The sequence below is a fragment of the Sprattus sprattus genome (genome assembly GCF_963457725.1).
Source record: "Sprattus sprattus genome assembly, chromosome: 15".
NCBI classification, from domain to species: domain Eukaryota; kingdom Metazoa; phylum Chordata; class Actinopteri; order Clupeiformes; family Clupeidae; genus Sprattus; species Sprattus sprattus.
In genome coordinates this window covers 13,511,529-13,539,028 of record NC_137913.1, presented here as the reverse complement: position 1 = coordinate 13,539,028, position 27,500 = coordinate 13,511,529, and the positions used below count along the sequence as shown (strand labels likewise).

Sequence of the window (27,500 nt, the reverse complement as noted above, 5' to 3'; positions counted from 1 at the left end):
CAATAGGGAAATTCAAACATTTCACTGAAACCGAACAACTATGGCTTAACAAGGTGTTACTGTTGAGAAAGGTCGATAGCTGTTATAAAGATCTATAAGGATCTATCATGATGCAATTGTTTACAATGATGTAACATCCCTCTGGGCCGTATGCATTGACTTCACTTTCCCGCCAGAATATCAGACCCCATAGCTGGTTACGCCCATGATTGTGAAACACAAATTCAGTTAGACTGAATATGCAGCCAAACAGGCAGTAATATCACTAAGGCGATTATCGACTAAAATGAGAGGCAGTTGGACTCGACAGTGAACCTTACAACTTACCAAAGAACCAGTGGTCTATGGACATTGACATGTGTTTCCTGACATTCACATGTACCTGATTTTGATGGGAATTGGGAATCGATGGGAGGGGAATCAATAGAGCCAGATGGACACAGATCCTCTGTTAGTCTCCTGAATAAGCCGGACAGTTGTGTGGATTATATTACCTAATTAGATTCTTTTCTCTTTAAACACCCTTCTTCTCTTTATGGAAATAAGTACTCAATGTTTAGACTTATTACAGGGATGAGATCAATTTTATTTCCTTCATTCCCCTATGGGAGTTTTGCTATGACTGTTTGCCCTACCATTTTGAATATGATTTTGTTGTAGGAAGATCAATGAGACCTGGAGGTAAACACGAACCTTCTAGTTTTGGTTTCTTCTTGTTTATGGACTCATGCACACAGGTATTTTTGTTATTCTACCATAAGCGGTGACAGGAGTCTTAAAAAGACATTTCCCCCTAAAAAATACTCTTTTCACCTTCCTCTCTACTCTCTTTTACTTAAACACATTTTGCGGCTTTAAAGCTGAACGCTTCCACTGAGTAAGTTAGTCTTTTTTGAACGGTAGTGTACATTGTAGTCGCACAGGATATCTCGGAAATTAGAGAACTAACATATTAGGGGAGAAACAGCACCCCCTACTGGTACATTTACAACATTTGCCGGGTCTCCCTTTACAAACAACTTATTGGCACTCCACAGTCACAAGTGTAAATGCTGTGTTTTTTATTAATTATGACCAGTAAGGTTATCACTTTTATCTCTGTACATTGATGGGAGAATCTACACCAAACTGCATGAAAAAAGTCCAAAATGGCACCCTGAACTGTTCCCTTGCACACACAGAGGGTGCTCCGCTGCCTCATCCGGTGGTGTACTCTGCCTTCCATGCATCGGTCTTACACAGACAACGCCTAACCAACACAAGCTACTCATATCCCCATTACACTTTCTCCACGAGATAGCAGGCCTGCTTCATCCCAAGACCCCGTAGGGATTACTACAACACAGAAACTGAAAAGAGACAGTAGGGCATGGGAGGCACAAACAGCACTTACATCATTTTCAAATCATAGTCAGTGATAGCCATGTATCTATAAGAAACATGCCTACTACCCACTCTGGATGAAAGTAGCTGCTTTCCTGCCAAACAGAACATTTGGATTCTGACAGCAGTTTGACCAGTGAGCCCCACACAGCTATCCCTCTCCCCCTCCCCTCCCCTCCCCTTCAAGTGGCTCACCTGTGTGGGGGTGGAAGTTGGCTGCCATGTTTGCCGCCGGTAGGTTGGCCGCAGGCTTCCTGGGCTGCTGCTGCTGATGCTGAGGCTGGTCCTGGGTAGTGGGGGGCGGGCAGTAGAATGGCAGTGCCGGGCCGTGCGTGGGCGTGGAAGGGTGGGAGTGGGAGTGGGAGTGCGAGTGGGTGTGGATCAGTCGTGGTGCCTTGCCCTGCCTGGCTTCCAGAAGCTGGCTGTCGTAGCCGGGCAGCCCAGCGGTGGGCGTCTGGGGGCCGTGGTTGGACCCGCCGAGGAAGGGGGTGGGGAAGTTGCTGGGGAAGAAGATGTCACGCTGTTCCTTGCTGTGCTTGGGAGTGACTGGGGCCTCATAAGAAGTCTACAAGGGAGAGAGAAAAAGAGAGGAGAGAGAAAGAAAGAGAGAAGAGAGAAAGAAAGAGAGAAGAGAGAGGAAGAAAAGGGAAAAAAGGAAGAGGCTTGAATGAGAAGACATCTCGTAGATTTCATTCCCCTGATAACTTCGAATCATCATAGTCAAGGCTCACACAAACACGCACAAACACGCACACACGCATTCAGAAATGAGTTCAGAACACTTTCCTGTGTGGTCACAATCCCCAGTTAGCTTACCTGCCCAGTGCGTCACTGTGCAGTAGGGCTAGTCATCGGGCCAACAGATGAGCCTGCGTCACTCCGTCTCAGAAGACCACACACGCACATGGGCACGCGCACACACAACCGCCCACCATCATGAGTGGGAAGAGCCAACGAGGGTGGAGGTGCTCTGTTGTGGGGCTCTGGATACAGCCTGTCACTTCCATTTACCTGTGTGTGTGTGTGTGTGTGTGTGTGTGTGTGTGGAGGAACACTCGGGTCTATAAGAGCCTTACAAACAAATCTGCACCCCAAACCAGCAACAGCCGCTGCCATGGTAACTAGGCAGGCAGAGCTGGAGCCCAAGGAGACTCAGCTGACGGACGCTTCTATTCCGTTTAGAGCGCTCTCTTTCTCTTTCTGTCTCTCTGCAGGGGGGAAAGGCAGAGGTGATCATGTCTCTCCTACTCTTTAGCAGGAACTATATCAGGGAGTCGACACAATTACTGAGCTGCAAGGCTGGCCCTCAAACCAGTCCATGTCCAAGCCATTAAACTCACACCAGCAGAGAGAGTTTGCTCAGAGTCAGTCTACGGAGTTTCTGTGCAGTTCTGATTCAGAAAATGAAGACCATTTCCATTTCACTCAGTCCAACACAAAAACCCAAAAAAGAACACGTTTGTCAAAGGTGCTGGTATAGATTCCCAAGGTTTCACAATCAGGATATTCCCCTTTAAATGTCTCAGTCAGTGGGTATGCCAAACACAAAATCAACTTGCCATATGCAACTTGAACACAGAGTCAAAACGCCAGGGTGCCAGTTGACTGCACGAACATCTACAATACACATCTATGATCAGATTCAGTATCAGCCGGATGTGAGCTACTTACGAGAGTTGTCAAGTCGAGGCAACTAGTTAGTCATTTCCTTGTTCTATTTCCCAAACCAAACACACGAAACACAAGCGTGAACCGTAAACATCATCAGAAGGCAGAAATGACTTCGATGGGTACAATTTGAGAATGATTCATAAATATGACACACGTTTCCCGGCAACAATAGAACTATCTGTAATGTCTTTGTTCTAGTGAACACATTACGGTTAACACGGATGAGCTTAATTATCCGTCAAAAAAGCAAATAGAGCATAGCTGAACATATTAGCACAGATTTGTGAAACTAACACACACAGCTTAATCTTTAAAAAAGTCCATGATCTATCCTGTAGAGCTGCCAACCAACCAACAATGTGATAACTTCAGTGAACTTTTACCCAACTTTCAATCTGACAGATACCAGCAAACTGAGGGGGAAAACAGGCCATTGAATGTAATTCTTATGAGAAGAAAAAGGAAATTTCGGCATGTTCAGGGGTTAGGCATGACTGGAGACAGCTGACAAGCTGTCTGGTGGTGGAAAACAGCGCTGGAAAAGACACAGACTGTCATGGTGGATGGATTCCTGGCTACTAAGCATTAACAAACATTTTTAAGTAGCCTCCAACAAAAAACTTTCCAAATTTCACAAATTGTTCATCAGGTCCACAATGGTCAACTTTTCCATCCATTTCACAGAGCTGTCGGATTTTTGGGGGTTGCATCGACATTTGTAAATAAATAAAATAAAATAAATAAATCTGATTCGACCGTGATTGAGCTACTCATAGCGCTGGCACAGGCAAATGGGAGTCAAGAGTCTTTCCTGACTGCAGGCCGAAACAAACAAACAAACTCCCACAGAGGCGAGCTGCACAGAAATGTCAAACCCACAAAAAAAACACCCAGAGCACGCATCGACCCTCTCTCTCTTTTTTGTTGTCAACACCAGGATGCAAGCGGTGCTCCCAAACAATACGTGCACGAGCTGTGAGGCACGAGGTGCCTGGGAATAAAAAGAGGGTCGACATGAAACCGCCCAGAATGTGGCGAAGCCATGCCTGAGAGCACGAGGTCCAGTAGGGCTGGTTCTCCTCCACTGTGTGCTTGTGCCATGGCTATGGTGGAAAGACATGAAACCGCCCAGAATGTTGCAAAGCCGGGCCTGAGATTGTGAGGTCCAGTAGGGCTGGTTCTGTGTGCTTGTGCCATGGCTATGGTGGAAAGACATGAAACCGCCCAGAATGTTGCAAAGCCGGGCCTGAGATCGTGAGGTCCAGTAGGGCTCTTTCTCCTCCGCTGTGTGCTTTTGCCATGAATATGGTGGGTAGACGCCACACAAAAATCTGTGTCACTGCTTCGGGTTCCTAAATAAAAGCGCTTCCACAATGACTGAGATGGGAGATATTAACAGGAGCTTAACTTTCCTGCATGTCTCTTCTTCTGTCGTGATTAACTCATTTCCGATGAAAAACATAATTGGCAAACAAGTCTGGAGCCTCCTTATACTGGTATGGGCCTAGGGAGTGAAAACGTGTGTAGTTAAATGGGAGAGAGGAAAAAATTGCTTTTTTAATTAAGGGTGCCATGAAGTTTTTTTCCCCCCTCTTTCCACAGGTGCCAGCCCTCATTAATAACCCGCTGGATTGCGCTTTGCCTGCCTGCATGAGTTCCCTGCACGTGTGAGGAGTTGAACACGGTCAGTTTTGGGGGATTTGGTGAGCATGGCTGCACCGTGCACAAAGGGTTTCCCACGAGTGGCTGGGGCTGCTGTCAAACCACCGGCGGCCCACGCTTCCTGAGCTCAACCTCAACCAATTTTCCATCAGACCAGACAACACAACACACACAGCATTTTCTTAACCCCACGGCACAGAAATATTAACAATACACACGCACGCACGCACGCACGCAAGCAAGCACGCACAACACACACACACACACACACACACACGCACACACGCACTCACTCTTACAGACGGATGGGGATGAAGAGACACACAATCATTTCAAGAACACTTTTACTGACACACATTCCACAAACACACATGTTGACATCAGACAAACACACACAAAAGCATGCACAGACGCACACATTATTCACATATGCACACGTGTACAGAATGAAAAACCACAAAGAACATAAAGACAAATGTAGACAAGAAAAGGCCACCTGTGGTGTGCTGATGCAATCCGCCCACCTAATGCAGATTCTACCCAAGCTCCGGTGCACCCACACGTACGCACGCACATACACACACCCACACAAACCACACAACTGAATTCTGCTGAAATTCTTACTAAAACAAATTGCAAGGGGGTGTGGTGGCTGTCCTCAAACAGTATAGGCCAAAAAACAGCATGGACAGCATGGTGTCATACACGTATGTTCTGAAGAAATTAAGCCAAAATGGGCCAGATTGGTTAATTTGGCAAAATGAGCAAACTTGGAGCCAGAGTCTGCTCAATACGTGCTTTAAGATGTGTGCAAACAGAAAACCAGTCTGCCCAAAATGAGCCATATTTGAAAAATCCCTCTAGAAGCTTTACTTCTGACTGAGCATACACTGTGCATGGTTTTTACAGACATTGGTTTAGTACCAATACTCTTGAAAGTGATAATGCATTTCTGTGGCACAGGGGACATCAGACGCAAGGTAGAGAGTTTCATAATGCTGAGAAAAGACCACAAGGCAGGAGACAAATAGAGGGCAGGTATTTTTTTTCCCACGGTTCCTTGGAGGTTATTTTCAGAGCATCTGGTGAGCAGAGACAACTTCAAAAGAGCCCGGGTTTCTCTGGCCTTGTACACCCCCCAACCACCCACCCACCCACCCCTATCCGACGCCTGTCTGAGCTGAGCTGCCGGAGGAGGATGCTGCATGGTAATGCTCTGGCTGCCCAGGAGACGAGGAAGGAAAGAGAGGAGAGACGAGGCCCGTCACGTCACATGCCCGTTCTTCCCATCCACGAGGCCAGGAGCTGCAATGTTAGGGAGGACGCTGTGCGTGTGTGTGTGTGTGTAAGAGAGAGGACAGGATATCAGAAGGTGTTGTGTGTTCGGGTCGTACCCTTGCCACCCCACAGCGTCACTCTGTAGCAGCACACAGCAAAAATCAGCAGGCGTACAGCATGCTTCACACTCCACACATACCCACGCCACGCCACACCACACCACGCCACGCCACGCCCTCAACCCTCCTCTGCCAACACAGAGGCAGGGAAGCCAAAGTCCTGACAGAAACACAGGGAAATGCTTCACTCTGGAAATCGGAGGGAAAATCCCTAGTCAAAAGCGTTTCCTCTCTTCATGAAGTCATGGTTGTTGTGTAGCCATGGCTCAGGAGAAAGCCTAACGATACATGGTTGTGTTCATGACTGTTTGTGTCTCTACACGCAGCAGTACATTGAGGAATGAATTAATGGAAGGATGGATGGATGGATGGATGGATGGATGAACAGACGGATGGATGCGTGGGTGGATGTTAGGTGCATCAGACAGACAAATGCTGAAATAAGTGAGCAGAAAGTAACTGGTTGACTCAAACACAAGACAGAAAAAAAGTGAGAAACAGGAGGAGAAAGAAAAGCGTAGAGGAGCGATAACAGCAAGTGTGATAAAAGTGGTACAGAAACTGTCAGGGACAGATTGAGTAGGGCTGCTTCAAAACCAGCAAACCTGACCAACAGTTTCCCTGGAGGCATCGAGAGTCCTCCTCTGAAGAAAGGGGACAAGCCGAGTCACAGAGAGCTGCAGAGCCAAGTGGACACAGACTCTCCCTCTGGATGCACTGAGCACTGAGAGACACAGAATCTCCCTCTGGATGCACTGAGCACTGAGAGACACAGACTCTCCCTATGGCTGCACTGGGCACTGAGAGACACAGACTCTCCCTCTGGCTGCACTGGGCACTGAGACACAGACTCTCCCTCTGGATGCACTGGGCACTGAGAGATGCTGACTCCCTCTGGCTGCACTGGGCACTGAGAGATGCTGACTCTGCAGTTTAGCGGCACAGGGAGTGGAACGATTATTCAGAGAGCTCTCACTTCATGAGGCATTTAGGTGCAGCCCTGGAATGGGAACATACATGGAAGGCCTGCACCTATAGGGTGTGGTTGCAAGAACACACGCACACAAACACAAACACATACACACACGCACACACAAGCAGACCACACACACACACACACACACACACACACACACGCACGCGCGCACGCAGACCACACACACACACACACACACACACACACACACACACACACACGCAAGCAGACCAAAACACAAACATCACATACTGCGAGACATGTGTCCATAAAATCAGACGAATGATGGCTCTAGGAGACATGACCTGTCAGGATGCAAAGACAGATGCGAGAACTGCAGTGAGGTAATTGGAGGCAGTTTTCTTTGCTCTGCAGTGTGTGTGTGTGTGTGGTTGTGGTGGTGGTGGGGTCTCTTGATTAAATCACTACAAGAGGACTGACTGAGGCCAGTGGGTGAAGCTTGCAGTCTTTCTTTTCTGAGAGAAAGGGAGAGGGGAAGACAGAGAGAGTGGAGTGGAGCGAAAAGCGCAGCCACTTGAGGATGTTTGAGGTGGTAGGTGGAGACAAATGGGCGCCTGTCTGGTTGTGGAGATGGGAGAATAATGGCTGCTGGATGGAGCGTGCTCATTAGGCTGGAGAGGGATGGAGTCAGGGAGAGGCAGGACACCGGGTACCATGCAGCCTTGCAGGGGGTCCAAAGATCAAAACACACTCAGGTGTCAGTGTGGAGACCCCTGGAGGTGTGGAGGTGTGGAGGTGTGTGTGTGTGTGTGTGTGTGTGTGTGTGTGTGTGTGTGTGTGTGTGTGAGTGTGTGTGTGTGAGAGAGAGATCGACAGTGTGTTAATGAGTGCATTTCTTACCTGTCTCTGTGCTGAGGCAGCCATCTGAATCTGGCAGAACTTCACAGCCTGGTCCAGAGCCACATCTTCATCCACCTATCATTGGAAAGAGCAGAGAGGAGTTCAGCACGCCTCTCAGCACTCAGTTTGGCAGTCTAATAAACCTCCTTTCAATGATGCTATCAACATTCAGCCTCAAACGATGTAGGCTCACTATGAATACATTAGGAATCGAAAGGAATATAGTTCCAATTATCACCTTGTCATCACAACTCCCTAAACAAACAAAAATACATCTTTCAAAAATGGATGACAAGACGTTAAGAGGACAAAATAACAAAATGATCTTGATGAATACTGAAGTAGTTTTTTCTAAGCTTTTCTCTCTACACCGCCTACAACAGGCACTTTTGGACTGGAGGAACGTTATCATAGTTCTTAGAACTGTTGGAGGAAGTACCCCCTATTTTTGTGAGTCAACACTGCACTGAGTATTATCGTAGTTCTCATCTTAGAACGCCGTTTTAAGAGACTTTTTTAGCTCCTACTTCCTACTTGTGTAGGGACTCTCCCAGCACAAGAGGACCCATGAGTGACGTAGATGGTGATTGGTCCAGACACAAGTGACGTCATTAAACCAAACATCTGCCGTTTTATGTCACCTCAGCTCTCCTGCTGGCAGTGCGAAAGCAAACAGCCCTTGAGGTGTGGGGTTCTCTGCGGAGCTCCACAGTTCCTCTGTTTAAGTCCACAAGCGCCTAATTACATCTGGCTTAATTACACACCTAATCTGCAATGTCTCGGAAGACGCAGCCACTTGGTAAATAGGACCAAAACACAGGAAAGGCTGCCATGCGTTTAAGGGGCTCTGTCTGCTTGTATCTTGATGGATATTTGTTTTGCCATATTCAACAGGTTTTAAAGAAAAGACAGACAAGGACAAGGAGCACCATGCAAGTACGTCCACTACAACACACTGTGACAAACACACAATGAACAAAAGTGGGAAAAATCACGATAAATGTCCCTATGATTTTGGAGTTTGGAGTCAGCATTTTCGAGGTAGGCTGGAGTCAAGGTGATTTCTTGACCGTGTTTCTGTGGGATGCAGGCATGCCAACGGCATCCCAACCACCTTGATGTATGGAGCAACACGCCAAAGAAAAGGCTGAGTTAATAAGACTGGGGACCTGCCAAGACTGGGGCCCTGCCAAATGTCATATTAGTCACATCCAGCAGGATATTTGGGGATATATGATGATCACCATGACGATGCATTGTATGAACACCACAAATGGTTGCTTATTGCAGGAAACTACAGTAGCCCCAGGACCGGAGTTTTCTGCTTAGCTAAACGTTATCAAAATTGCCAAGCAAGTTGCCACTGTAAAATGTATTAATTACAAAGCCTGTTGGGAGTCTGAGTCCTGCCCTGTGCAGTCCACTAATTGCTCCTCCTGGAGATCTGGGAGCAGTTAGGAGTCCCAAGGAACAGCCGCTATTTTCCGCATGCCTCAGAATAAACTGTACTTCTTGAATAGGCGGGGAGTCTAATTGGCCTCTTTTTGGAATGCAGTAATAGGCAGAAAATGTCAGTGGCAATCATCAATGATCAGATGACCCAAGAAAACACAATGAGCCAGCTAAAATGTAAGCTAGTTTAATGAGCGTCTATGTAGTGTTTGCCCATTAGAGGGCAGTATATCTTACATGGTTACCCTTATGTACATATTAGGAGCGTTTGTTTAAAAAAGAGAGCCATATGTTTTGAGGTTAGCTTTTTAGTAGCAGTTAGCTAAGCTAGCTGTCAAACTATAAGTGTCTAATTGTATGGCTAGGTCATAATGACATAATACAACCTGCTGAATAACATCTTTCATAATATGGTACAAAATTCATAGAGTGAATTGGTGCCAAACTAAAAGATTTTATACTGTACACTTCGTTATTGGCTTTATAAGTTTCATAGTGGACCTTCAATTACCAGCAGCTGCTTACTAACTGCAAGTTCCAACTGTCTGTAAGGTTCCTTGGCTTTCTAAGCTTTAACAAAAACTGGTTCATCTCTCTACAACGCAAAGAGTCTTTGTGCTCAAAGATGAGGAATGAAGGTTGTCAGAATCTATATGAATCACATATTGTATTCAGACAATTACATTTAGCCTAATTACACAGCTAATCTGCAATGTCTCAGAAAAAGAAGCCAATTGGTACATTGGACCCATATGCTGCCATGTAGATCAGAGGTCTTTGTGCTCTCCTGGTTTCAAAAGCATCCTCTGGAGGTGGTTGCTGACTTAGAACTGTTTACCACACTGTCTGCGCACAGACTGCAAACACAAAGAAACGGAAAGCATCCAATCCCTCACTTTCCTCCGAAGCACAGAGCAAGTTCAGACTCATTTTAGCAAGCAAGGCAGGAAATCACTGGTGGTTCAGCACCCACATGTAGCACCGAGTTAGGGCTGCTCAATTATAGCAAATATCATAATCATGATTATTTTGGTAAGTACTGAGATCACGACTACTTAACACGATTACTCATTCAGTGTTTCTCTTAGGATTTTTTTTCAGCAAAGGTGCAGTTGTATGTGCAGACATGAACCTGCGATACTGGACCCTCAGTGCTTTTATTTAATAATTTTGTCTCACGATTAGTAGTATTATAATCAATGCATATTATATTTCATATAACAATATATTAACATATATTTTGTCTTCTTTACTTAATGAGATAGCACAAATAGACTACTACAAATTATTACAGACAAATGTCATTTAGAATCATGTCTTGATTTGACTTTTTCCACATGCATTTGAAACAATAACTGTACAATGACGAAGGCCTACACTGACATGGTGCACTGTCACTTTAAAAACATCTGCTGGTGTAGGTGATGGTTTCATGTGGGGATGTGACGTAAACATGATACTGGAGAAATCATTTATTTTTTTGCATCAACCGAAACCACACTGTTCAAGTGTTTATCTCGGGTTTACCACACGTCGTAAGTGAACTTGGCAACATTTCATACTAAACATGTTGATGCATGACAGATCATAGGAGATGCTAACGCTAGGACTGGGACTGACTGTTAAGGATGACCTTTAAACTGGCATGCAACTATAACTGGGGTAGTAGATAATGCTAAGAGAGTGGATAACTCTTCCCTGTGCAAGCATTGTGTTTCGTCAGATTTGGACTTTGAAATGCACATGAGAACCATTTAGAGTCCGTATGAATGTCTCAGTGTTTAAACATTCCCACTATACTACTGGTCTTACACAATGCTCACTGACTTAACTTCTGGCAAGCGTTAGTTATTTGTCCCGTAGATTAGTCCTGTAGAATTATAAGATAATATCTTTTGATTGCTAAAGATATTATTTGGGGCTTTAGGGAAGGGCAAAAGCACGCCACTGCAAAATAAAAGCGGAACGCTGGATTTATAACACAAGACCACACAAGAGCATCATTGAAATACTGCACATTAAACGTTTTATCTTGATTGCCTTGTCGGAATTTATAATAGTCACTGATAAAAAAACAGCCCCACACAGAGTGCCGTTAAAGGCCAAAGGATTGTGCAAAAACATTCCACTACCACTGGCAATTATCCTATCCCACTAATAACACCTTTAGTGGCAAGTTGGGGGGTTTCTACTTTTCCTTTTCTCTCGCCCTTCAAATAAATAAATAGCCTATTGTGAGGGAGGAAGAAAGAAATAAAGACCATCACTGGGTCCTTCTAGCCAACCCTTTCATCAAATGGTGCAACATATAATCAATGTGAACCACTGAACAAAGCCACATATGTTATGATGAAGGAAGCAGAGTAGAGTCACATGCTGCCTAATGGTGACACAGCAGTGGTTTTGAGGGATTAAACACTGTGAAGTTGCCCGTGCTTGCTCAGTGACCGAGCTCGAGTAAATAAATTGCACAAGCTCTGACTGATATCAACATTGCGTGGAAGAGAAAGAAGGCCGTCACCAGAATTGGCAAGCATTCTAAACCAGTTCTGCAGCCAGCGTGAGTCATGTTTGACCAGACACCGATTAGGCTGAAGATGCAGGCCCAGAACATTTTTGGGATGCTTGGTGTTTGCCGGCTTTATGTTTTGATCACGGAAAACAGTAACTTAGGTTACCTGAAGTAAATAGTAAATGGCCTTCCCTCACCGCATCTTAAAAAGGTAATAGATTGACTCTTATTGTCTCTGCAGAATGTATAGGCAAACACCACTAGAGAACCTCAACAGTGATGGTAAGTATGTCAGTAGCTGCAGGTCACACGACGCAATGTGTATCCACCTGATGCTGCAATGGTATTTGTGCAAAGAAAAACATTTAGAGATTAAAAAAAGCTATTACTTTAGGGAGCCCGCACACTTATCAGGCGCTGAAAGCTTTACACCAGTGCCATTTTTCACTGCATGCAGCTGGGAAGGATTTCCTCTTTCTCAGCCCACTCTAATAATGGAGTTCCTTCCATTACTTTGACCACAAAACACAGTTCTGACTACAAACGAATCGCAAACTGACAAGGCCACCTTCAGACTAGACTGAACCACATGCATTTGACAAATACGTTTTACAGGACGTGAATACAATATATATCCAATTCCATCTTATTAAAGTTTGCATAACCAAATGATATCCACCTGTTTTGGATACCAGCTTACTTTAGTTTGTCTACGAGTCATCCCTGCCGGTCAGAGGTTAAGCACAAGCATTTTTTTATTTTGCCAAACACGACTTATACTTTTTAAGGTAGAAGCATGGAACAGAATGCTATGAATGGTCTCCCAACACTCTTTACAATGAGAAAAGATACAGACATACTGAACCGACCAAAAGTGGATTGGTGAGATACTCCTGCCCGGCCCTGCCCTGCATTCCTTAGTTTAGCTGAGGCTACGTCTATTTTTCTTTAAGGAGCACTGAACAGGCCACTGTGTCTGGTGGGTGAAGCAAACATAACTCAGCAAGCGCAAAATCCTGGTTGGCACTGTCATCCAGATTCACTGGCAACTCGAGAAGATTCTTCTCCGGGTGATATTTTCTTAACACCAAAACACAAACACAATAAATCCCCTTTTCCACTCACCTGCTTAATGAGCATGTAGGTCTCTGACATAATCTTCTCAATGCGGCCCAGGTCGTAGGTCATGACCTTCTGACCTTGCTGCCACACCCTGTACGCGTCCAGCAGGAGGGTCTTGCCCGACTCCACGTCATCCAAGAGTTTTCTCTTTCGGGGCCGGCGCTCCGAGACGCTGTGGGCAGACGTGGGGACTGACCCCGACGTCAGCACCTTGGCCGCCAGGCTTTGGCTCTGCAGCTGCTGCTGCTTGGAACTAATACTCAGCTCCTCTAGCGACAGCTCAGCATTGTGGCTGCTTTCCGGAATGTTGCCTGAGAGTTCTGGTCCCGTACGCAAGGCCTCCTTCTCAGCCGAGGTACTCCCGCTCTGAGAATCTGCGGTCTTTGGCGTGGCGGCCACTAAACAATGGCCCAGGCCCAAGTCCAACTCCATGGGTTCCTCCGGGCCTGCCTTGACGTTCTCGGCATGCGCGCCCTCCACCCTGCCCATAGGATTGGTCAGCGCATCAGTGGAGGGTGTTGCGGGCGCCTGCTGCTGCATCAGGGAGTCATCTCTGGGTGCCGCCTCGGCTGGCGTGGATGATGCAGGGGCCTCGGTAAGGGCCGGCTTGCGAGGTGGCTGGGTGTGCTTGGCGTCCTCAGCAGAGGGCCTGCTGGTCGGGTCAGCCGTCGTCATCTCCCCCATGGAAAGGACAGAGACTTTGGGAGGCGGCTCCGATACCTGTGGCACAGAGAGAGATGGTGAATAACTGTGTGAATAGAAAACAGGCTGTAATTCCTTGGAGCTTAGTCTGTTACAATAAGCAGCATCCAACAGCCACAGGTATAATGACCTTTTGAAGACCTGAAGCTTGGCATTTTGTGAGTTTTTAAAAAAATGTTTTGCATGTTTTAACCTTCAACCTCTTTGTGTGAATAGGGTTTTTTGAGTACTGTGCTGAAAACTATTCATTAATACTGAAGGCATGATTTCATTATGAAGTTACTGAATGTATTATTGGTAACTATACATACAACAGTACAATACAACAACAATGTTCTTCGCTAGAAATCTATTATTCAGACTACAAATTACTGCTCTATAGTACTTTATATTATCAGACATAACAGGAAATATTTGACATACTGATTTGTCGATTTAGAGTACAGTAACTAAGAATCCTAATCTCCTTCTTGACTGGACATTCTCTCCAAGATATCATGGTCTAAGTTTAGTCTACACTAAATCCTACATCTAAGACCTTTGTTAACTAAATATATCTGGAATTTTCTCCATGTGATTCATGCTTTGCCTCCACTGTTTTACCAGTTTTGGGATTTGGACAGATTTTGTCAAACAGCCAACCACCGGCGAGAACTCCACTACAAATGGCTTATGTGTGTGCAGATACCTGTCTGCATGTGTGTGTGTGCGTGTGTGTGTGTGTGTGTGTGTGTGTGTGTGTGTGTGTGTGTGTGTGTGTGAGTGTATGAGAGTGTGTGTTGTGTGCTGATGGACTGTGGGCTGTGCTGAGTGCCGTACCCCAGTGAGTTTGTTCAGATTGTCCTCAAGCACTTTCACAGTGAGGAAAAACGCTCGCTTCGCCAAAACCTGCCGGTCCACATCGCGCAAGTATTTCCTGAGCCACACAAGAGGACGGAGAAAATGAGACAAAAACATTACACTCGTTGAGTCACCAGAAGTTTAGGAAAAAAACAGGAACAAGAAAACAAAACCAATAAAGTTATTTGTTGTTTTCCATGACCCTAAATGAGGAAATGACAGAAGAGAGGCACATCCTAAACACGTAAACAATATCTGCTTCACCATTGTCTTATTGGCCAGACAACACAGCGTTTCAGGCAAGTTGGCCTTCAACAGAGTGTGACCCTCGGTGTGTCTAAAAGGAGGTGTAGCTTGCTATACTTTACGCACTTTACACACTTTACCTTAGTACACTGAAGCCACAGTACAGGTAAGATTCATCACCATTACTTTAAACATGAGAGTGTTTGGTGATGAAGAGGTTGGCTCAACATGAGAGTGGGTGGTGATGAAGAGGTTGGGGGGTGATGAAGAGGTGGGTGGTGATGAAGAGGTTGGGGGGTGATGAAGAGGTGGGTGGTGATGAAGAGGTGGGTGGTGATGAAGAGGTGGGCTCAACATGAGGGTGGGGGGTGATGAAGAGGAGTGTGATGATGAAGAGGTGGGCTTAACATGAGGGTGGGGGGTGAAGAGGTGGGCTGAACATGAGGGTGGGGGGTGATGAAGAGGAGTGTGATGATGAAGAGGTGGGCTTAACATGAGGGTGGGGGGTGAAGAGGTGGGCTGAACATGAGGGTGGGGGGTGATGAAGAGGTGGGGGGGTGATGAAGAGGTGGGCTCAACATGAGGATGGGGGGTGAAGAGGTGGGGGGGTGATGAAGAGGTGGGCTGAACATGAGGGTGGGGGGTGATGAAGAGGTGGGCTGAACATGAGGGTGGGGGGGTGATGAAGAGGTGGGGAGGTGATCAAGAGGTGGGGGGGGGGGGTGATGAAGAGGTGGGCTGAACATGAGGGTGGGTGGTGATGAAGAGGTGGGGGGTGATGAAGAGGTGGGGGGTGATGAAGAGGTAGGCTCAACATGAGGGTGGGTGGTGATGAAGAGGTGGGCTTTACATGAGGGTAGGGGGGTGATGAAGAGGTGGGCTTTACATGAGGGTAGGGGGGTGATGAAGAGGTGGGCTTTACATGAGGGTGGGGGGTGATGAAGAGGTGGGGGGGTGATGAAGAGGTAGGCTCAACATGAGGGTGGGGGGTGATGAAGAGGTGGGGGGTGATGAAGAGGTGGGCTTTACATGAGGGTGGGGGGGTGATGAAGAGGTGGGCTCAACATGAGGGTATGTGATGATGAAAAGGTGGGCTCTTGTCTTACTTTCCCTGGTCCGGGGTTCTCTGCAGCATGAACGAGACTTTAAGCAACGTGTCGTGGTCTCGGAGCTTAGACAGCACCACCAGCAAGAGCACGATGGAGCGGTTCATATGAGACGCAAAACTGCCGGGCCGATCAATCTCATCCACTGGAATACGCCAGATGCCCTGAGGAAGGAAAGAGGGGGAGGGAGAGAGAGGAAGAGAGAGAAACAAATGAACTATAACTCAGACAAAAAAAAACCTGGGTGTACAGATGCTCTGGATCATCTTCTGCCACTCCACTGTCTTATGTTTCCTGCCAGCTGAGGTTTTGGCCTTGTCAAGCATCTGCCTGGCCTGTATTCCAGTGCCACGTTCACTTTAGCCCCATGGCAAATCCTTTATCCAAAGCGGAAGCCCTGCCATCAAGGCACAGGCAACTTGAGATGATGGTGATTCACATTGACATTTAAACACTTTAATCCTCAATTACAGTCAATTGTAAAAAGCAGAGGCTTCTTCGAAGAGGCAAGACATTGAGGGAGTGAGTGAGTGAGCAACAGAGGGAGAAGTTGATGACACGGATTATAATAATACAGCTATCAGCTCGTTTGCTCTTTCGGCAGAGTGAACCAGTCTACCGTGCATTTATCTGAACCCACGCCATGAAATGAAACAGCCGGCCAACGCAGCTCCGATTCTTAGTGTGTGTGTGTGTGTGTGTGTGTGTGTGTGTGTGTGTGTGTGTGTGTGCTGTAGAGAAGTTAATAAGCACAAAGCGGAGTGCAGCTGAATAAACAGCCTGTGCGGTGACGGTGAGGAGAGACGACGTGATTGTGTGAGCAGATCGTCAGCGCTAACGAAGACGATGACACAAACAGACGGCGGCATCGCTCGTGCTGTCGAGTCCCTCTGCATTCCCGCGGCTCCATGCGCTCCTGACGACACGGCCAGACTGCTCTTAAGCACCCGTCTCAGACCTGCATAGCAAAAACATCTCTGACTCCCAGCGTAAATATTTTCTAACCCTCTAGCTCCCCCCAAGACCACATCATGTGAGCTACGGGGGTGTTTGTTTACAGATCTGTGTTTATATTTCACAGCACCCGACGGCAGTGGCTGTGTTTTACACCTCTGTGCAAATCATATGCACATCATAACATCGGCGGCCCGTATCTGCATAACGCCATAACTCGCCAATACACAGGAGCTGACTCAAGAGCACCAAATAAGAACCGGAGACTGGCTGGCAAGCAGGCAGGCAGCATGCGTGTGTGTGTGTGTGCATGTCAGAGTGTGTGTGTGTGTGCGGTGTGTGTTTAGGCATTCCAGAGCACGGGGTTACACTGGGACAGCTGGCTGGAAGAGGAGGCTGAGACGGGCACCCTAGAGAGGCCCCCCTGTTGATGATGATGGAGGGGGGGGGGGGGGGACTGCCCAAAGGTGTTTGAGTAGTAGAGCAGCGCTGTTGCACACAGGCAAACACCTATACATTTAACATTTATGCAATAATGATCGCCGGATATACATTATTCCTTAGATCAGAGGAGGTTGATGGTGTGGCAATCAGGAAGCAATTACACCACAGAGACGAGCAAACCAGCAGAGTGGAAGGGGCACAGGGAGATAGAGCATGTGTGACAAAGGAAGGGAGCGATAGAGAAAGAAAACCAAGTAAGCAGCTGAGAGCCTGAACAATAATTTAACTCCAAGCTTATCCTGGGAAAAACTGCATTTAACTCCAAGCTTATCCTGGGCCAAACTACATTTAACACCAAGCTTATCCTGGGCCAAACTACATTTAACACCAAGCTTATCCTGGGCCAAACTACATTTAACACCAAGCTTATCCTGGGCCAAACTACATTTAACACCAAGCTCATCCTGGGCCAAACTACATTTAACACCAAGCTCATCCTGGGCCAAACTACATTTAACACCAAGCTTATCCTGGGCCAAACTACATTTAACTTCAAGCTTATCCTGGGCCAAACTACATTTAACACCAAGCTTATCCTGGGAAAAAACTACATTTAACACCAAGCTTATCCTGGGAAAAACTGCATTTAACACCAAACTACATTCAACACCAAGCTATTGTCTACATATATGCCAAAGAAAATTCCTTACTTGGCAATAAAACAATTCTGAGTAACACCAAGCTATTTTGGGCCAAACTCCATTTAACACAGACCTCATCCTGGGCCAAACTACAAACGGTTACTGGTTGCACTCTCACATCAAACCAGGAACACCAGGGCCACATCCTGCTGCTACATGGAGAAAAAGAGAGAACACACTATAACCACAAGGTCATTATCAAAACACACACACACGCACGGAGTCACACACACACACACACACACACACACACAGAGTCATGCACACACACGCAAACACACCACACACACACACACACACACACACCCACCCACACAAACACACGCAAACACACCACACACATACACACACACACAAACACTCTGTTGATGCAATGGAGGCACGCATGGCGGTCTGGTCTTATCGTGATGAGGCCAACCAAATGAGGTGGCTGGGCTTGTTTGATAGGCACGGCACGAGCGCTCAGGTGCTTCCTCCTCCACAATAAGCCGCTCCTTTCTCCTCTGCCACGCGCTACACACTTCCCCATTCAGTCCACCTGCAGCCCACTATTCTCTGGCCTGTTTCTCCGAATCCACCTCTTCCCTCCCCTGCATTTTGAGAGGAAGGGGAGGTGGAGGGGGAATTCTACATGAAGTAGTGCTCTGTTGGCCTGGCAACAGTTGAAAAAACAGTGAAGGGGAAGAGAAATAGATGTGTGTAATGCTGGTCCGTAAATGCAAGTGAGTAAGGGGGTAAGGGGGAAAAAAAAGACTGCAATTTCTGCTTTCATTCAGAGGCTTGTCATTTTCTTAGTTTTGTTTTGTTTGAAGCTTGCTTAGTTTATATGGATTGCTGCTAGCCTCATAGGGACCAGTTCAAATATGTGACAGGCATTGACCTCAACCCCTCCGTGTTAGATTATAGCATTTGATGCGCTGGGGCTCCTCTGAGTTGCTTTTAACAAAAGGGTATGCCAAGAATGAAATGCATGCAAAAGTAAATATTGCGATGACATAACATAATCTTCTCCGATTAAAAAGCTCCTTTCATTTGCAAAATAACACCAGATGGTATGAAAAACATTTTGACCAAAAGCTTAAGTATTTAGTTTTGGTGAGTAACAAAAAAGAAAAAAGAACAGAACAAAACAAAAACATAACTAGAAGGATATTCTAAAAGCCTGTTCTATGCCCATTGTTTGTATGAGTTGTGTGAAAACGGCCTGATGTGACTGTGGGTGTGTAGGCTATATATTTACGTGTGTGTGTTTGTGTGTACTGGAGAAGATGAGGATCAGACACAGAGCTTTACCCTTTCACTGCACAGATTTCAGAAAGCCTGCTAGGGAGGGAGGGAGAAAGAGGGAAAGAGAGAAAGAGAGAAAGAGAGAAAGAGAGAGGGGGTGAAAGCAGGGGAGGGCCGTGTTCCCTCTGATAAACAGACACAATGTTACACGCTTCCTCTCTGGCACGGCAGCCCCTCTACAGCCATAGCCACACACACACACAAACACACACACACACACAAATACGCCCCCGCACACACACACACACACACACGCCCACACACACACATGCAGTAGCACATGTCCACAAAAACACAGTGTGGCTTTGGGAAGATTACACCACGGCACTTCAGATCAAGCAGATTTACCAGAATTTAACTGCCATGCTTTATATTCTGTGTGTGTGTGTGTGTGTGTGTGTGTGTGTGTGTGTGTGTGTGTGTGTGTGTGTGCATGCATGGCTGGAGGTTGTTTGTTTCACACCTTTTGAGTCCAAAAGGAATGTGAAGATATTTGGCCATGGGCCCTGACATCCATCATTTCGTCCTTGTAAACACACTCTTTGACCAAGGGCTAGTTTGCATTCAACATGTTTGCACCCCCAAGTAATGGAGAGGGGACTTTTGAGCCGGAATAGTTCTAATGATCTGAGGAAGAGCTGTGGAAAAACAACGTAAGTTGGACGAGCCCCCACTAGCTTCGGTTCACAGCTGTGATGCACACCAACACTCTGCACTCGACTCCATCTGTCTATGGAGAACACAAGATGGATGGCCAGTGGCCTGTGGATGCGGAAGAGAGAGAGAGAGAGAGAGAGAGAGAGAGAGAGAGAGAGAGAGAGAGGGGGATAAAAAGAGAGAGAGAGGAGGGAGAGAGAGAGAGAGAGAGCGAGAGAGAGCGAGAGAGAGAGAGCAAGCGTCACATGGGAATCTGAAAGATCAATAAAGCGGGTGCTGACAGGGAAGCAGCCTCAGTGAAAGAGCCGCAGAGAGCGTGAGAGGCCCAAACTGCACTGAACGAGGGACCTGTTGGATTCTTGCTGCTCACCGACGGAGACGCAAAGAGACGGTGAATCATTTAGATGATTTAGGTGTTTACTGAGGGTGTAAAACAGAGAAAAAGTTGTGTGTGTGTGTGTGTGTGCGAGCGAGAGAGAGGGAGTGTGTGTGTGTGTGTGTGTGTTTAGTACAAAGGAGGGTGATAACGAGAGTGGGCGGAGGCGGTGTTGCATCACAGCCGCCCAAACAGCATCACAAGCAATTTACAGTCTGTGGTTTAATCAGGCAGCAAACACAGCAGCACAGCCATGTTCACATCAATAATTCAGCCCTGTGCCCAAATAATCTGTCTTCAGTGCACGCCCCAGCAGCCCCAGGGTGAGGGCCAGGACAGAGGGAGAGAGAGGGAGGGAGAGAGAGAGAGATAGAGAGGGAAGGAGAGGAAGGGAGAGAGAGAGAGAGGGAGGGGAGAGATAGAGAGAGCAGTGAAGGGAGAGGATAAGAGGAGGAGGAAGACAATCATGTAAAGCAACAAAGAAAGAAAGCAAAAACAGAAAGAAACAAAGAAACGAATGGAGGAAATAACATTCAAAGCTAGTGAAAGAAAGCAGCACAGGAAACAGTCAAAGGGAGAATAACCTCCAGGCAGAGGGAAGGAGGGAGGAGGAAGAGGAGAGGAAAGGAGAGGAGAGGAGTGGAGAAGAGGGTTAAGACCAGAGGGGCTCCACAGGTGAACTCAGTGTGGGGGCTCCCCCCTCTTGGGGAATCCCCCTTTCCTCCCGTCATGCTGCCTGCAATGGGTAGACATGAGAGGGCTTCCCTCGGCTCTGCCTCGCTAGTCTCTTGTGACAGGCACCCAACTCTCCCCACCCGACATCCAACCCCGGCTGCCCCAGGTGCCCCACAGCACTGCTGCTCAGCTTGACTGCAGGTCTCAGAGGCATCGGCTCCATTATTCAAGCTCCGGGGCCCTTTAAATGCAACGTACACATGTTGCCTCTTGTAAACTAGCAGCCAGTATCAGATAGGTGGCCATAAAATATTGACATGGGCACCACTTCCCAAAAAAGCCCTCGCTGCGCTACTGCGCACATTGTTTAATGATAACGAGGCTACCATTTTGAACACGCTCTCTTTGAGGTACCATGTTAATAGTGCAAAAGGGCTTTTAAGAGTTGTATCCCTGTTGGTTTCATATCAACATAGAGGGGGGGGGGGGGGACAGTTAGTTATTATTACACTATTAATATTACTATTATTATATTACATTATAACACTTTGCTTGTGAAGATGTTTCAGGACTTTACAAACAGGAAGCCAAGAGTTGTAGGGTAAAAAACACAACGTTTCCAGTAATATGATGCCTTGTTGTTTGGTTAGCATAGTTCCTCACTGAATTAGGAAGGTTCCGTTCAAATGGACCATCATTCAAAGGAGAGGAGAGGAGAGGAGAGGAGAGGAGAGGAGAGGAGAGGAGAGGAGAGGAGCTGATTAGTGCTGTTTCTCATCTGGGGGGATTAATCATCCCACAGAGTGGTGGTCTGGACTGTAATTCCAGTCTGGTTGGTCAAGCGGAGCCTTCATTAGACAGATGCACGTTCAGCAAGCATGTGGATCTATTTAACAATCTGTGCCTTCGCTCTGATTTCTCTCTGTTCTCTTCTCTCCACACCTACGGAAAAGATGGTTCTGATAAAAAAGGGCATTCTTCTATGATTCATCACGGCCCTGTAGAAACAGCCTGCCAAGCCTCTAATATTCCACAGGTGTCATAGATTCTTAATACAATCATCTCAAAGGTAAAGCCATGCAGTGACTAAGACCTATTTGTACCATACAGGACGATGACTTTGAATTTTCAAAAATCAACAGGTTGTCACAAAATATTGGCCTTCAGTCACATACGATCTCTGCAAACTACATTAAACGTAAAAAGATGTTGCTTTCTTTCGACCCAGTTCTCCTCTACAAAGATAATTTGCCCAGGTCTACTTAGGCAACAGGTGAGTTTAGATCAGAGCAGAAATTCCTTTTAGACTCCAGTCAGAGTCTTCAAGGGTAACCCACACGTCTTCAGTGTGTGTGAGTACAGGGCACTGTAGCCTAGATGTGCCTTTTCCAAGCAGGCCAATCAAACCCAATGACTCCAATTATGACAGGGGAAAAAGGGGGACGGGGACGGGGACAGTAAGAGCACTCCGAGAGCACTCAACACTGGAAAGCAGAGAAGAGAAAGAAAGCCAGAGAGAGAAGAGAGCCAGAGAGAAGAGAGCCACAGAAAGCACAGAGAGCAACAAACCAGAAGCAAGGAAAAGAGAATAGAGGAGAGATGAGAAAAGGGGGAAAGAGGGAGAAGGGGAGGAGGGGGAGGCTCTCCCAGTGAGTGTGGGCTTTTCTGAGTCATCGGGCAGCAACACAGGCAGCGGCAGCAACAGCAGAGAAAGAAAGAAGCTCCATTTCTGGGCATGGAGGTGGGGGGTGTGTGTGTGTGTGTGTGTGTGTGTGTGCGTGTGTGGGTGTGTGTGTGCCTGTGTGACTCCCGCCGCTCGGAGACAACACAGAAACACAGACACGAGAGCGCAAGTGCGAGCGGGGAGCCAGGGAGCGAGGAGAGCCAGGGGAACTGCCATCTGTGTGTGTGTGTGTGTGTGTGTGTGTGTGTGTGTGTGTGTGTGTGTGTGTGTGTGTGTGGCCAGGGGGCCAAGCCACCCCCCACCCCCTACCCCTTCCCTCTTCCGTCACCCTCCCTCTGATCATAGGGCCAGGGACACCGGACTTCCCACCCCCCACCACACACTCTTCCATCCTGCTCCATCAACACCACCACCAACAGCACTAGCAGCTCCTCCAGCAACAGGAGCACAGGCAATGGAGCCAACAGCAGCCCTCCCACCACCACCACCAACATAAACACAGCAGCAGCCGCCGCAGCCACAGCAGCCGCCAGGGTAACAACACAGCCAAGAAACGACAAGAGAACACAACAGAGCAGGAAGAGGGGGGGAGGGAGAGAGAGAGAGAGAGAGAGAGAGAGAGAGAGAGAGAGGAGTAAGAAAAACATGTGAAGAGAGCATGAGAGAAAGAAAGGAAAAAAGAAAGAGAGAGAGAGAGAGAACACAAGAGACTCACCATCACCAAAAGAAAGTGACTTCTCTGGATCCCTGTGTTGTTGTTGTGGTGGTAGTAGTAGTAGTAGTAGTAGTAATTGTAGTAGTAATAGTAGTTGGTGGTGGTGGTTGCTGTTGCTGATGGAGAGGCTCTAGGCTCCTCTGAGGCCAGGCAGCGGAGAGGAGAAGGTGGGTGCTCAGGCCAGTCAGCCCAGCCAGCGAGGCAGCTAGCGAGAGGGGCTGAGAGAGTGAGAGAGCAGCCTCCGGCCCCCGCGCTACACAGCTCCAGCAGCAGGAGAGGGGAGAGAGCCCAGGAGACGGGAGAGGGGGAGGAGGAGGAGAGGAGGAGAGCAGGGCAGACTCTCGGGAGGAGAAGATGAAGGACGAAAAAAGGAAAGCTATAAGGTGGTGGTGGAGGAGGAGAAGAAGAGTTTGGTGGCGTCAGGGCCCAAGCACGAAGCGCGCCGCTGACAGAAGAAGAGGAAGAAGAAGAAGAAGAAGGGCTGACTCGCTCCACTCCTCTCGTGCTCCCTCGCTCTGTCTCTCCAGCCCTGCCATCGCAAAACAAAACGCCCACGCACTCGCTCACTCACTCGCTCTTGCTGTTCTCTCTCTCTCTCCTCTCTCGTTACGCTCTCCCCTGACCCTAGCCTGCTGGGGCTTTTTTTCCCCTCCCGCTCCACCGCCCCTCCCTCTCCTCTCCTCTCCCTCGCTCTCGTTCGCTCTAGTTCTGTACACAAATGATGAGCCCGCCTCTTTACGACAGTGCCAGCCAATAGCAGGGGATTCTCCCACCCAGCAGCCCACGCCCACACACATCATACACAAACACAGTACACACTCACACACTGGGAGAGAGAAACAGAGAGAGAAACAGAGAGAGAGAGAGAGAGAGAGAGAGAGTGATCAAGCACCAGGGCTGTATCCACAGCACACAACAGAGTGAGATGGACAGACGTGCACACATCTATCTAACCAGCAAAAAAAATCAATTAAGACATAAAAAGCAGGAGGGGAAAAAAAGGAATAGAAAAATATAGAGAAGCTGAAGAGGTGAACAAGGACTTTCAGAACTGCAACAGGGGAAAAGAGGGGGTAGATTGTGGTTAGAGCAGGTAGGGGGAGGGGAAGAAGAAGAGTGTGTGTGTGTGAGCGTGTGTTTGGAGTTATGCCTTGGAGTTGGAACACGCCAACGTGCAACGGCTGCGTGAGCAATGGTGTCACGAACGGTGCCGCGAAACACACATTACCGATACCTTCCTGTGACAACTTCCTACTGCCCCCTCCTCCCATCACTGTCACACACACACACAGACACAAACTCATCCTCCGGAGACACACATACACACAGAGACACACATAAACATGCACACACACTCAAGATGTAGACACACATGTACACTACGGTGCAGACACTCAACACGCACACACAAACACTCAATACTCACACACACACACACACACAAACACACCGCATGCCAATCAGCCGTGTACACCCAGATGCACCTGGTTCTCCCCATTTCCTGTTTTGACTCTAAACAGGGGAGAAACCCTGCTGCCTCACCAACACACACACACACACACACACACACACACACACACACACACTTAAGGCGGATGCTTACCCGAGCTGCAGGAGCCTTGACATGGCACAGAGAGCAACATCTGTCAGCTCTCACTTACATCCTAGCATACAGCTACTGCACAGGCTGTCACACACACAAACACCACACTCACACTCACACAGACAGACGCCAACACATGTCCTGCCCCACACCCTCCATATACCAGTTCTCCAAGTCCCAGCTCCACCTACTCAACAAGCCAGGGCTGGGCTGTGTTTACATGCACCAGCCCACACCAACACACACAAACACACACACCTACAAACCTACACACCTACACACCTACACAACTACACACACACACACACACACACACACACACACAAACAAACACACACACACACACACAGGGCAGTGTCCAACAGTAACACCAGCACTACAAGCAGCACTAATTATACATCTTGCCTACTGTATTCTTCTCTTCGAAGAGAGTGTCGAGATTTTGCCTCTGCTCCCAGTGTGATTTTTTTTTTTTTATTCATTTTTTTAACCAACCTTTCTTGCTTGAAGGAGGAACCGAAACACACACGATGGCTCTAAACTGTCGCTGCCCTTAATCTGACAGCAGAGTGTAACAAATGGTCATAGCAGGTCATCTCCAGAACTCCAGAGAAAAATAAGAGTTCATAGCTATTCCTCCCAGACTGACAACCAGCACTGTCAGCTCAACAGGTACACACTTGTTAGATATGTGCAGCACTGCAGGCTCGGGTGGCAGGAGGGCTTGACTAATAAGACTGCTAATAAAACAGCATCAAGGATTTGAGGATTCGGAGTGCAGAGAGCGAAAAGAGCACTCCCACATGAGTTATACAACACTATAGAACCATAGAACATGAACTTAAAAAAAGCTTCTCAGCTTATTCATCCTTGTGGTGATGCGTAAATAACACTAAACGCATTTCTTGCATGGTCACAGGAATAAAAGGGGACAGTGATTGAGATTATTGATTGCAATGTTCTGAAACCCCGGCCATCTTTTTGGTTGGAATGTCAAATCAAATATACACACACAAATCCTTCAGGCTCTGTTCAATTGTATTGTTTGCTCTGTCAAATGATTTTCACAGTTCAGCACCTTCGCCAAGACAGTTCTTGCCATGTTTTGGTGCTTGTGGGAGGGCAGCATATGTACGCACATATGTGTGTGTGTGTGTGTGTGTGTGTGTGCGCTTGTGAGTGTGCATATAGTGCACAATGTCCAACTACAATTATATCCGTGTTTGGGTCTTGTGGATGGCTTTGTGTGTGTGCATGAAGGCTTGTGTGTGCAGGCATGCTTGTGTGAGTAGAAGCGTGCTTGTGTGTGTGCAAGTGTGCTTGTGTGTGTGTGTGCAGGATAGCTTGTGTGTGTGTGTGTGTGCAGGTGTACGTAGGCGTGCTTATGTGAGTTTGTGTGTGTGTGTGTAGGCGTATGCAGGCATGCTTGTGTGTGTGTGTGCGCGCAAGTGTGCTTGTGTGTGTGCAGGCGTATGCAGAGGCACATGGAAGATCACAGCATGCTTGATCAAACCGTCAGAACCATGGAGGGGGAGAGAGGAGTTACCCTGCCAGAGGGACCCACACCCCTGAGACTGCACTGCACTGCACTGCACACACACACACACACACACAGAAAAGGGCTTCACGAGGACAGGAAAACAGGCTCCCATCACAAAAACAAACAACATCAGTCTTGCATTACAAACAACAATTAACACTCAACACAACCACAACCACTATGCAATATTCAAAGCAGCATGGCCTCGCTCAACAGGAAGTTTCAAAAATCAATCTCTCATGACATCAGGGGGGGGGGGGGGGGAGAACAACTCTAAAGCAGGCAGACCCATAACAACCAACGGTTCGCCTGGTAAATAAGTCGCTCCAAAGCTGGCAGGTTTAAATTATGCATTCCATGTATCTCCCATATGAAACTCCGACAGCATGTGGGTCAGGCTCGCTGGGCCCGGCAGAATCGGGGCTGGCAGAAGAGTGAGAGAGAGGGAGAAAGAGAGAGAGAGAGCGAGAGAGGGAGAGAGAGAGAGGGAGAGGGAAAGAGAGAGGGGGCTGAAACATGGGCCAGGCTGCCCCACATTTCGCACTAGAGTCCAGGAGCCACAGTTACGCAGGAAGCTCTCTCTCTTCGCCCTCCTACCCAACGCCTCTCTCTCTCTCTATCTATCTCTCCCTCTTTCACCATCACTATCTTTCAGGTTTTCCTTCACAAGAAAGACAGAGCTCCGCCGTGCATGTAGGTGTGCATACGCACCCTATCACATGCTCTCCTTCACCCTCTCTCCCTCCCTTCGTCCGCTGTGCAGACATGCAGGAAACATCCCCATATCAGGACCATCCTGCAGGTTCTCCATCTTCACGCTACATAGCGCCTTCTATCCCCTGTCCGGCCAGTGGGTGTCTCTCTCCAGGCCTGAGCGAGGCGAGCAGACAGGGCGGCTCTCGGTGCCAGGGTGACAGGTGGTTTCTCCTGGAAC

General features: G+C 47.6%; 1 protein-coding gene across 1 annotated transcript in view; it reads right to left on the bottom strand.

Annotated features, from left to right (window-relative positions):
* cabin1 (calcineurin binding protein 1) overlaps nt 1-27,500 on the bottom strand; it is a 64,544-nt gene that overhangs the window by 4,514 nt on the left and 32,530 nt on the right. Inside the window, 5 exon segments of the mRNA XM_080852581.1 lie at nt 1,579-1,948; nt 7,951-8,025; nt 13,040-13,756; nt 14,558-14,654; nt 15,931-16,094. Coding sequence (XP_080708707.1) covers nt 1,579-1,948; nt 7,951-8,025; nt 13,040-13,756; nt 14,558-14,654; nt 15,931-16,094 — 1,423 coding nt within the window.